General features: G+C 52.7%; 1 protein-coding gene across 1 annotated transcript; it reads right to left on the bottom strand.

The window, feature by feature from the left end:
• Positions 1-1319: 1319 nt before the first annotated feature.
• EVX2 (even-skipped homeobox 2) lies at positions 1320-4955 on the bottom strand. Its single transcript, XM_081583195.1, has 3 exons — positions 4529-4955; positions 3354-3631; positions 1320-2042 (listed from the first exon to the last, which is right to left on the bottom strand). The coding sequence occupies exons 1-3, from the start codon at positions 4953-4955 to the stop codon at positions 1320-1322; spliced, it is 1428 nt and encodes a 475-aa protein (XP_081439321.1).
• Positions 4956-12530: the final 7575 nt, after the last annotated feature.

The raw sequence follows: 12530 nt of genomic DNA, 5'->3' as shown, positions 1-12530 counted from the left end.
ATAATCTGCACATTATTAGCATCAAAATTGACGTGGCAGTTAACACTGGTGGGTTTTGATGTGCCTTTCTTCAAGTTCAAGGAAACCCCTCCAGTAGTCGGGGTTGGCAGAACCGGTCTCAGCAACCCAGCGGTGGCTTTGCAGAGGCGAAGGCGCAATAGACATGCGTGAGAAATAAGCCAAGAACCATTTCACCCGAGGAAAAGGAAAGCCAGCAGGGAAGGGGGTGAAGGAAATAGAGTTCGAACTTAGAAAAGTGTCTAAGTAAATGCTTCAGGATAATATATATCTAGAGATTCAAGTATTTCCCCGATGGAGTGGAACCCAGTCGTTGGAAAACTAAGCTGAAAACGATTCTTCAAATACTACAGAGATGGTTCAATCTTGCCCTCCTCATCCCTCCGTTTCCCTTTCCTTCCTGGCCTGGCTGTGCCACTCTCATTAACCATTACTTTTTGCAAAAAATATACAAGACTCCTCCAACCCAAACAGAAGATCAGAAGACAGACCGGCGGTGGGCCGAGAGAGGAGGCGAGACTGCGCCTCTTCCCATCTCGGCTTCGTGGCTTTGTTCTTCCCGGGACCGCGGCCACAGCCCCAACATCCTTGACCCCTGCACGCAGTAAACACTCTCTACACCTGCGGCCGCCCGCACTCTCCATCTGCCCTCTAGTCCTTCTTCTCAGACCTCCAATCTTCCGCTCTCCTCGGAAAGGGCCCCTAACAAGCTCAGGCTAAGAGAAAAACTGCTACCTCCTCTCACCCTCGTTTAAAGAAAATAAAAGAAAGGATGGAAGAAACACAGCAGCAGCGGGAACAACGGAGTGGGTTTCCCTCCCGCACACAGCTCTAACACACACCATTCCCTACTCTCTTTGTTGTGGTTTTCCGTTGCTTTTGGCCACGTGGCTCAGCCGAGAAACTAGGCCTGACGGCTTCAGCCTAGGCCCGAGACCACAGAGGACTGGTTTCGGGGGCGAGGAGATTGTCTTGGGGAGACCAAGAGCTCGGGACAGAGGCAGGAAGCGGGGTCTGGGCGACGGGAAACATACTTAAAAGGAGGGGAGGCGGCAGGGTAGCAAATACAAAAATAGAAATAATTTGAGGGGACGCACGCCGGGCTTTCGAGCTGGCTCTTTCCCCCCAACTCGGGGCAAGTTCCCTGCGGCCTCCCGCGCCGGGGCGCCCCCTGGCGAGAGCCTCAGCAGCAGGCGGAGCGCAGAGGGCACGTGGGCGCGCAGGGGGCATGGGGGGCGCTCAGGGGACTCCCGGGGCACACTTGGAGCGTCGGGCGCAGCCCCCTGGCGGCGGCGACGTAGTTATCTGGTGAGCGGCGCCTCGTCCCTCTGGTCCGGAGGGCTCACAGCGGTCTTGCTTAGCACAGCGGCTGAGTAGGGCAGAAAGCCGCTCTCAGAGCGCGGCGCCGCGGCGCTGCAGCCGAAGTCCGAGCCCCCGGCGGCCCCGGCGCTGCCGCCGCCACCCCCGCCGCCCCCGCCGCCACCCCGGGAGCCCAGAGCGGCGGCGGCGGCGGCTGCGGCGGCGGCTGCGGCCGATTGACTGCTGTGGCAACTGAGGCACGAGCAGGGTGCGGAACCGCCGCTGGGGGGCGCCCCGGCCGCCGCGGCCGAAGAGGCCGCGGCCGCCGCAGCTGCAGCAGCCGCCGCGGCCGAAGCTGCGCTGTTGAGCCCGGCGGCAGCCGCGGGCGTCTGGTAGAGGCCCGGGTGGCGGAAGCTGCACAACAGCTCGGGCCGCGAGTAGGGATGCGAGAGGGCGCGGAAGGTGTCCAGCGGGCGGATGGAAGTGGCGAAGGGCGATGAGGCCGCGGCGGCTGCGCCGGAGGCCGCAGCCGCTGCGGCCGCGGCCGTGACACCCACGTGCGGGTAGTAGTGCAGCGGCACGTGCGAGTGGAAGGGGTAGGGCAGGCTTCCGGTGGCGGCCGCGTGCGTCATCATGTAGGTGTAGAAGCTGGGGTCGGCCGGGTGCGGCCACGACATGGCCAGACGCTGCCGCTTGTCCTTCATGCGCCGATTCTGGAACCATACCTGCGGGGAGAGCCGCGCCGCGGCCCGAGTTAGGGAGCGCCCGAGGCCCCAGCCCCCGCCCCGGGCCTCCCCGCCCCTCCCAGACCTCCGAAAGGCCTGGCCTACGCCCCTCCGACCGGGCCCAGTCCTCTCTTCCAGCTGAGACAGTGTAGGCGGCAGTGTGAAGCGCTGTAGGCACACTCGCCTCAGCGAAAAGGATCTTCTTCCCTGTATCCGATTGCTGCGGCTCCTGGGGCTTCTATTCCCTTGCTTTAGACTGCGCTTCCTCATCCCAACCCAACCTTTCCTCTCTTTCTCGCCACCCACCGGTTGCCCGGCCTAGCTGAGCACCCGTCTCTCAATCCCAGGATTTGCACGAGGATTCTAGGGCTCCTTTGAAGAGTAGCTGCCGCCGCAGCTTTTGTAAAAAGTCTCCGCGCGAGGTCATGAGTCCTCTGAGCTGTGAGGAATTGTCCCGAGGGGCATGGGTCCGGTTCTGATATTGAAGGGATGGTTTTGTTGGAATCATTTGCTTCAAATGAGTGCCGGGAACAACATCCTTTTAAACTGGGAAGGGGACTTTTCTACCCCTCCCAACACAGTATCTAATGAAGACATCATTCGTCACAACTCTAAATTAAAGAAAGCCCGACCAAACCGAAGAGAGGCTTTCACACTCCTCCCCTATCCCATGGAGTTTCCTCTTTTCTTTTTTTAGAATGCCAGATCCTCCTTGAAGAGTTCACCAAGTCGCCCAACCTCCTGGCTATCTTTCCTGGACGTAAAATAAAATTAATCGCCTAAAGATATATTAATAAGGACAATTTCGTTGCTCACCCCCCCACCCCAGGAGGTTGCTTTCTTTCCCGTTGCCCAGCAGAAAAATGTTTAGAAAACTATTTCTCAACCCAATCGATTTTTTAAATAACACTATCCTTTCTCCTTGTAACGATTTATGTGAAAAATACATCTCCAAGATCAAGAGCAATTGAAAAGTTTCACCTCTAGTTCGTGCCAGAGGAACAAAGACCAGCTGGCTTTGCCGCCGAGGGGAAAGTGGAGCGGTGGAGAAGGGTTAGGGGCACCTGAGCACGCGCAAGGCGGAGGCGAGTGTTTGCGGCATGGGCTGCGCCTTTCAGGGCCCTTCCCAAGTCAGCCAGACCGGCTAACCCTTCGGATACGGCAACTGAGAAATAAATATGCCAATTCCTTTGGTGACTCTCCCCGCGGGTTTTCAGGCCCTCAGCTAAATCTAGTCGCCCAAAAAGGAGAAATAAAAATCAACCCAGATACCCGGGGAAGGCTAGAACAGGCCCGTGCTAGAATCAATACCTTGATAGTGGTTTCGGGAAGATTGAGTGCAGCGGCCAGCTCGCACCGGCGTGGCCGCGACACATAGTTCTCCCGGTAGAACTCCTTCTCCAGGCGCGCGATCTGTTCGCGGGTGAACGCCGTGCGGTAGCGCCGCACCTGATCCGCGCCAGAGCCGGAGCCGCCCAGCGCCGCGCCCCCGCCGCTGCCGCCGCCGCCGCCGCCTCCATGCAGGCTGCCGAGGCCGGAGCCTGTCGCAGACGTCGTGGTGCCCGCGGCTGAGCCACTCTCTGCGAACCCTGCCAAACAAACGGCCGGCAGCGCATGAGTCAGTGTAGGACCGAGATCCCCGCGCTGAGGCTAAACGCGGATGGGGGAAGCCGCGAGGGGAGGGCGAGGCGCTGCCTAAATTGATGGGGTCTGTCATGTTTACAAATTGCTGCCGTTAATGGAATCAATAAAGTTTGGGGAGCCCTTCATAACCAAATAATAGGAACTCAATTAAGGACGGTAGTTTTGTCTTAATAATTGGAAATTTTCAACTCAGGAGGAAAACTAGCCAAGGGAAAAAGCCTACATCTAAACTCATTTGGGGAAGCTCTGGAGTTTCCTTGATCTGGAGACCGCAGGGCAGCTTTCTGTCGGCCTCTAACCTTCCTTTGACTGGCTTTGGAATTTTGTTTAAAATATTTCAAGATTCGAAAGATAGCAACAGCTCAAACCGGAACCATTGAGGGGTGAACTCTACTTTTCAACTTTCTCCCGCTGACCCAAGAGGGTCTCCCAAAAGCGCCCAGCGAGGCTCCCTTGACTTATTTAGAATGCTTCCTCCGCTCGGCCTCGGGGCTCAGAGGCCGCGGAGTTCAGAGCAGCTGCCCAGGGCACCCTTCCCCCGGACAGACTCAGTGGATGGCTCGGGGTCGATCGGCTCGCACAGGCGTTTAGACCCGCAAGCAGAAAACGTTTTCTCCGTCTCAGGAGCGAGGGCAGGCCGTAGGCCTGCGTCTCTCTGGGAGGCTCAAGGAGCAGAGCCGGAGGGCAGGGTCCCACGCCTGCGTCCCTCCCCCGCCCGAACCAGCTCGGTGCAGCTCGCTGCAGAGGGTCGGAGAGGGGCAAAGTCACCACGAAGGGCCGGCAGGGCAGCGAAGGAACTGAGAGAATGGGACTGGAGAGCGCGGCGCGGGCAGCGCGATTACCTTTGCCATTGTTTTCCTTGAGTGGAACCGCTCCGAGGCCTCCGGGGGAGCGCAGCGCCGAGCAGCCCACCTCCACGTCGCTGCTCATGTCTGCCTCGGCGGCCGCCTCTGAATAATGACCCGGCTTTTTTCGGCCCTCCGCGGCGGACGCGATTTCGGAGGAGACGGTGCTTTCGCTGCTCGGGTGCTGCAGGTTGAACAAAGTGTCTATTTCGAATTTGCCCTTGGCAGGGAGGTCTCCCAAAGCGCTGTGCAGGGGGGCGGACGGCAGGCGCGGGCTGAGGCGAGCCGGGTGCTGCGAATTTTCCAGGGCCTCGAGCACAGCATTGCCAGCCGAGTCGGACAAATTGGAGAATCTCTTGCCGGTCGTAGGGCTGTGCAGCCCTCTCTCCATCAGAATCATCTCTTTTCTTATTCTTTCCATCATCTCAGCTTTCTAAAAAATGTCACAGTGGCCCGGCTGTCCCGTCCTAATGATGGGCTGCGCCGAGGGCTAATTCTCATTCAGCCCCAGCGAGCGCCTCTAAATATTATTATCTCTTTTGGAGGGAGGCGGAAAAATTGTGGGATGCCAGAGCGAGGGAATGACTGGTCAAAATGACCCATACATCCTTCCGAGCCCGAGATGTCATTCATCAAAAAGTAGCGCTCGCTCGTCATTAAGGTACGAATGACGCTGTTCGAATAATCATTTATTGTAACAGGTTTATAAGCAAATAAATACACGTTCCTGTCAGTGGGTAATGAAGGCGGCTTCAGAGCAGACAAATAGATCCAGGTAGGAGGCGAGAAGAGACAAGAAGTGTGGAGGAAATCTCCGGTCCTTTGCCCGCTCAGAGCCGGTTCTGCTTGCCCGGGGGTTTGGCCTCGGGGGTGAAATTGACAGTCTGATTAATAGAGCGCGCCGCGGCACATTTCCCCGTTCATTTAGGGGCATCATTACGCTCTCAGTTTGTTGGGTTGCCCCTTAGGTCCTAATCATGCAGCGCCTTTCTCATTTTTCCTCGAACATAGATACGTGTTAAATAATAGATAATGCTTTGATTTTCCAGAGTAGATCGTCGGGAAGTGGGTGTTTTTTGTTTTTTTTTTTAACATTTACAAGCGGGAGGGGGGGCCAGGGGGAGGATGTTGGAAGAGTTGCGTAAGAAGAAGACCTTGCGCTCCCGTCTGAATTACTTATCTTTAGAATTTCAGAACCAAATATGTGTTTTATTTAACAAATAGTTCTCTCCCTCCCCACTTCTTCACCTCAGCCTGGCTGCTCTCCTCCCAGCCCAGGAGGGAGAGAGAGATAGCGAGAGAGAAAGAGAGAGAGAGAGAAGAGAAAGAAAGAGAGAGAGAGAGGATCTCCTCGAGTTTTGAAAGCACTTCAGTGCTACGTGGCTGGGGAGGTGCGTTGGGCCCGCGCCTCCAAACGGAAATCATTAGGTCCTCTCTGATTTTTTAACACCGTTTGCAGAGTGAGTTCTGAACTTGAAGTCCCGGGTTTTTCACTTTTATAATCCTGCTGATGGATAGGCTTCTCGCCTACGCATTTTCCCTGGAGGAAATAAACTCGGCTGGACGATTTCATAGCAGAATTCTACAGCTAACTTTAAACACAGTCGCAATTTACAGCGCCATGTGGGCGGCCCCAATTCCACTTTTACGTTGCCAGCTTTCCCCCAACCCCTTCTCACATCGAATTATTTGTGGCAAAGTCGCTGGATTTCTAGGTCAAAGATGAGAAATAAGACTTAGTTCCCTTCCCCATCATCCTCCTGCCCTCTCTTTCCCACTGTGCCCTTCCTTCTCGCCTTCCTCCCTTCTCCCGCCCCAGCCCCTTACCTGTGGCCTCGGATAATCTCTGCGCTGGGTCTGCGCGAGAAAAATCGCGGACTAGCCTTGCCGCTGCTCCTCCCGACCTGAGCTTGGCGTCTGAGCCTCTTGGTGATAACTCTGATGGTCATAATGACGCTGGAGGCAACCATTTTAACGAAGATCAATCTTCACTCAAGGCCGTTGCGCGTCTCCTCCCTCGCTTGCGCGCCACGGTGCTCGGACCCCCAACTAGCTGTGCGAGTCCACCTACCAGCTGCCTAGGGGGAGAGGTCCACGACCGCAGGCAGGAACAAGGGCGGATAGAGACAAGACCGGGAGATCGGCCTGCGAGCTTCCAAAGAGGCGGAGAGACCCTGGCAGTCTGGGCGCTAGTCTCGGATCCTGCATCCCCGCCTCACCGCCAACCCAGACCCCAACCCAGACACCCCCCCCTTTCCTCCCTGCCGCCACACCCAGAACCTAGGGGGTGTGTTAGGGGCAAACCCGAGATCTATTTGCCCATCTCTCTGTTGGCGCTTTCCTTTTAACCTTGGACCCGTTGGGGGCGTCAGGAATGTAAGAGGAGACGAGGTGTGAAATATATTTATATACATTTATACACACAGTCAATGCCAAAAGTTTCTCTCCTGTTCCCCTTGGCACCAACTTATTTCCACAACGCGAGCTTTGCTTCGAAAATCAATCCCACCTCTTTAAGGTTATAAACGGAATTCTACCCCTAAAGGTGAGAAATGGAAAGCTGGAGCACCTGGTGGCTGGGGAGGTGAGAGGTGGGACTCAAAGCGGGCGTCGGGAGCTCGGAGGAGGACATCACCCGCTTCCACCTCGGCCCCTGCCCCAGAGGCCACCTGACTCCGAGCACTGTGAGCCCTTCTCGCGCTAGCTTTCAGGCCATTAACGTGGTCCGAGCTCAGCCGAGCGGAGGCCCCCACCTTTCCTTCCCTGCTCCACAGTCCCGGTTCCCAGTTTCACAATCTCTGGCAGGCCGCGCCCAGAGGAGGGGGGCTGTCCCAGGAACTTGAGAAGTGTACCCCCTAGTCCCACTTAGCTTTGAGGAGTGAACGGGACACTTCGGTCCAGGCTCCGGTCCGTGGGCGGGTCAAGGCCCTGGCAGGGGTGGGATCCGCGGAGGCGCGACTTCAGCGGAAGTCGCGAATGCCTTTATTGCTGTCGTTTGGCGCCCCCGTCTGTTTTCCTAGCGGTTTCAGCGGCTGTGAGCTACTTTCAATCGCAGGAGCCGCCGCTGGGTGGCTGGGTGCTGAGCGCAGCCCCTTCCTCCTTCACCCCGTGGGTGGGTCTCCAACTTCTTCCCTTCCTCTCGGATCCTTTAGCTCTAGTGCCAAAGCCTGTAGCAAACCGTACCTCAGTCTGATGGAAAGGGAGAAGACCATTTCTTGGCGACACCTTCATTTATTAGTGGTTTTGAAAACTATTTTGCACCTTTTAAATAACACTAATATTGCTATTCTAGCACGTTTATTATGAAAAGCACATTCGAGACCATGTCAGGAAAACTCTTCACAGTAAAATACACCTATAATTTTTCATGAACTCCATTTAGCAGACAGTGTTTCATGGGAGACACTGAACATTCCAATATTTAAAGTCCCTTAATTTATTTAGATTTCACATCTACTACTAGTAGTAATACTGGCCGACCTGTATTGAGCTTTTACTTTGAAATTACAAGTGCTTTTTACATACATTAGCTCCTCTAAAACTCACAACTATAGAAATCTATTCTATTACTATCCCTTTTTCAGAGATGAGAAACTTTCTACATGGAGGTTAGAAAACTTGCTTATGATTTAAGTTATCGCTGATCACATCCAAACTATACTGTATTATAAAGCTTTGGGCAGAGTTTTTGGTTGGTTCTTTTATTTGCATATGTCTTCTTTAAATATAGGCCTACCTCAAAAACATTTAGTCTGTATAGAGGTAGTGAGAAGATTGACACAATTCTGTTGGGTGTTATTATTGAAATGCCCAAACCTTGCACCTCTGAAATGTCCAGGCTGAGATTGGGTATGGCCTGTCAAAAGTACCTGATTTTCAGACACAGCCTCCAGGTCACCAGGACTCCCTACTTACTACCAAGGCATAAGACTCACTCAAAAAAAAAAAAAAAAAAAAGTCAATCCATGCCCACACGATTTGGCAGGAATTTTTAAGATGCGTTGGGGGTGAGGGTTCGGGAAGGGCTTTCTCCAAAAGGACTGAAGAGCACTTTTTGCTCCAAAGGAGGAATTACATGAAAGAGGCCTAAATTTGTTGTTGTTGTTGTTAGGCCTCCAGACTAAATATTTGTTTCTTGAGCAGCGGTGGGTCCTAGGAGGTGAAGTGGTAAACACTTTTGGCTTTGGACTGAAGGTAATAAAAATGTGTGCAGGCTGTCCAAAGTGTGGAGAGCCCGTAGAGCCCGAGATGCCGCGGAGTCCCCGCAACCTCGCTGGGGCCTGTCTCCTGACTTCGGAGGAAGACTCTCGGCCAACGGGGCTCAAAACTGGCAGGTCCACAGCGGGACGCAAGCCCTCTCCAGGACAGGGGCCGCTGGGTGGGGTGGGAGAACGGACAGCTAGATCCTGGGCTTCGAACTCCGGGTACATTTTCTTTAGGCTAAGTGCGGGTCCCATGGCTCGGAGGTTTCGGTTTATTAGCAAAGATGTGGGTCTGGCGACTCCAGCGCCGACTCTGTAACTGGCAAACTTTTGATGCCGTCCCTCTGCAGGCCGGCCTCGCGCTATCCCTCCTGGGCCTCTCTGGTTGCTTCTATTTCTTCTCCTCTTTTCCCCTACAATCCTGCGCCCACTGGACCGCCTTGGGTGGGGGCTGGGAGGGTACTTTCTCCCTGGACTCCTGGACTAACCCGACTCGCTGCCTGCCTAAAGCCCGCGTGCCCTCTGACGCGACAGGAAAACTTGCAGGGACATCTAGCGCCGGACCTGGGGAACTGCGCGCTGTCCAGCCGGGAAGCTAAGCCGCATCACTTACTCCTCCGCCTCCTTCCCTTCGCCTCCTCCCCGCCCCCCCAACCCCCGCCCCTTCGTGGTTAGGCATTTCCCTACACTTCATCCCTTCGTTCTGTCGGTGACCACAAGTGGATTTCCCACAGGGACAGCGGGGCTCTGCGGAATGCGGGGGAGGGAGGAGAGACAGAGAGACTTACTTATTTTCTTTCATCTCAAAGGGCCGACAGAGTGAGCACTTACTGGACTTCAGCTAATGATACTGCTGGAGAAGTATTCCAAGGACAACCTCACACCTTGAGTTGTTGGACAAAACAGTGGAAGATGGTTTGCAGTCCCATCTTTTGTTTTGCGGGGTGTGGGGGGGAAGCAACAAGTTATCCGGTTCCTCCAGCTCTGCACCCTTCGCTGCTGGCGTCCCCTTCGTAATGAGATTAGTGCTTCTGTGAGAGGGAAGACTCTCCCTGTGCTTAATTCTCGTCAGGACTGGAGGAGCCCACCGCCCTGCGGGAGGTAAACCTGGTTTCACCAAATAGCACTTCGGTTTGAAGCGGTTTGTTGTTGTTGCAAACAATTTACATTTAATAAAGCCTGTGTTGTTAAATTCAAATGGAATACATCTCAGACACAGAAAGTGCCTAAAGTCAGGATTCCGCTGTCTCACTTTTGCTAAAGATCCCTTTCTTTATCCCGGGTTTGTTGTTGTTTTTAATCCTTTCGATATTTCCAAACTGAGTGAAACTGGGTATTGCCTGTAGAGGGAAAATTAGCTCCAAAGTTGGTAGAGCACAGACTTGGTCTTAACCAAGAACTGTCCAGCCTGTTCCAGTGGATTTAAGACTTTACTTTGGAATTAAGACTATTTCTACACTGAAGTTTTGGCTTCTTACAAGTTAATTAGGGTGGTGTCCTATACTTTCTCGTGTGGCCGTCAAGGAAAAAGTTTTCAAAGTAGTTCCTGGGACTCCATTCTGTTAGGACCAGGCTATTGCTGTAATGGCCACCGATTAAGTGATTAATTGAGCTCGATGCTTTCTTGGCAAGAGGAGGAACTTACATTCTTCAATAAATCTAAATTGCAGCCTGTATCTACCCATTTCCCAATCCAGGACAGGAACATGATCTGAAATATCAGCCACAAGGAGGAAAAGAGAGGATGTGACTCCCAGAACAGCATCAATTCCCAAAAAAGAGTGTTTGGGCAGGCTAAGGAGGGAAAGGAGCAAGTGGGAGAGGAGAGCAGGGCTTTGGGCAATGAAGGGCCATCTTGAGTTTCTCCCCAAAATCAGGAAAGATGGCAAAATTGGTTTCACTGAATAACTGCACATCAGTTTTTGGAGACATTTTTGGTTTGCAAAGATTTTCATGTAATAAAGACTATTTATGTTGTTAAAGCCTCAACATAATACACCCCCTCGCACACACATATGTAGTGTTCAGTCTGTGCTCCTGGCCAGCTAAAGAAAAAATTTCCCAGTAAGTTTAAACCTAAAGTCAGCTTGGATACAGGGTATACAGGGTATACAAGCTAAATGAAATGTTTCTGCAAGTTCACCCTCAAAATTCCTCCACTACCTACCACCCTGAGTTGTAAACTGTGTGTCATCTTAGTTCATAAACAGAACAGCCCTGACTTTGCCTGGTACTCAACCACAGCCCCATGATCTAATAGCAGAAGTTGCCCTGGGATACTGGGTTTAGGGGGCCCTCACAGGGTCAAGTCAGAACCTCCTTCCTAAGGGGAATACCCTCCTCCAGGGCCAGGACCTAGAAGGCTGTGCTGGAAGAGAGTACAACTGCAGAATAGCAAGAGGCTAGGCTTATTGTTCAAAACCTCCCTGGTCTCTGAATATCCACTCGCTAGGATGGGTAGAGAAACTCCATGTCTTGCCAAAGTTCCACAAGGAACTAGAGGCATGGCCACCATTGAGAAGTGTCTTTCACAGAGCATTATTTCAGACTTTGCTTCCAGTCCTGAACAACTTACTTTGCTGCATCAGCAATTAAGCCAAAAATGAGGGGCTGTCTGAAATCAGAAAAACTTGACAAGTCCTTCCTTCTCATCTTAATCTCATTTTCCTCATTTTAAAGCATATAATCAGTCATTAATATATATTTATCAGATAAAAATGGACCAGAAATTCCAGAACTCAAAATCACAGTGATATTTAGTTTTAAGAGACTGAAAGTTCGTTGGTTCCAGTTATGTTTTAGAAATATTTCGACGAATTTGTTGAGGTCACAGAAAAAATTTTTTAAGTATCTCCATGTTTTCCCTCTCTGAGAAAAAGAAAAGGATACAAAGGAAAAATAATAGCATTTCAGGGCCGCCTCCATGATTGGTTTGGTAATGAAATTGTTGGGTAAAGAGACCCCAGCCAAAGTCTTCCAAAAAGTCAGCAATCTTGTCACCTGGCTCTGGCGGGTATTAAACAAACAAACAAACAAAAATCCAGCTTCTCTTGCTAACTTCTGCCTTCTCTCAAGTAGCCAAAATTGTTCTCATCAGCAAAGTTACATTCCCTACAATTTTCTGCAGAGGCTTAGGCCCCTCCTGTCTCGAATTGATCATGAACATGTCTAAGACTTCAAAAAGGTCAAGTCTCCTGCTTTTCCTTTCCAGCGCCCCTCTCATAACTTTCCCCTTTATTTGAGCCTTTTATGGTTACTGCGTTTTGCGTGTCAACACTCCCAACACCACCAGCCCACCCTGCGATGTCTGACCAGGCCCAAGCCGGCCTGCCTCCCTGGCTCTTTTGCTTGCCCCATCCAAGTCCTGTCTTGGTCCAGAAACAGCAGGGCTAGGTGACAAGCTGGCTTCACCAATCACAGGCTCATGGGAGCGATTTTCTTGGAGATGGGCTGGCCTGGGGAGCTGATCCTAAAGAACGAAATGGGCTCACTCTGAGGGCTCTCCCACACACCCCAGTATCCTCGGCTCATCAGATCTAACGTTGCTTCTAAAGTGCATCCTTAAATTTGCCACAGGACTCACATCGGACAATGGCTAAGATGGAGGATGATGGACTGGGGCCCTGTGGCTGAGGAATGGAAGGAAGTGTTGAAAAGACTTCAGGGTTGTGATCTCCGCACCCTGGCGGGGCTGTCCGAGGCCCACTCTACCCCCTCGAAGTCAGACCCTGTTGCTTTCGGCTGTTCCTATTACAAGCCCCAAGTTTGTTTGGAAAAAACACTCTCTTGATCTGCCC

Source organism: Giraffa tippelskirchi, chromosome 3, assembly GCF_054371585.1.
Source record: "Giraffa tippelskirchi isolate mGirTip1 chromosome 3, T2T-mGirTip1v1.2.pri, whole genome shotgun sequence".
Classification (NCBI taxonomy): Eukaryota; Metazoa; Chordata; class Mammalia; order Artiodactyla; family Giraffidae; genus Giraffa; species Giraffa tippelskirchi.
Note: the sequence above shows the minus strand (reverse complement) of the source record. Positions and strands in the feature narration are given on the sequence as shown.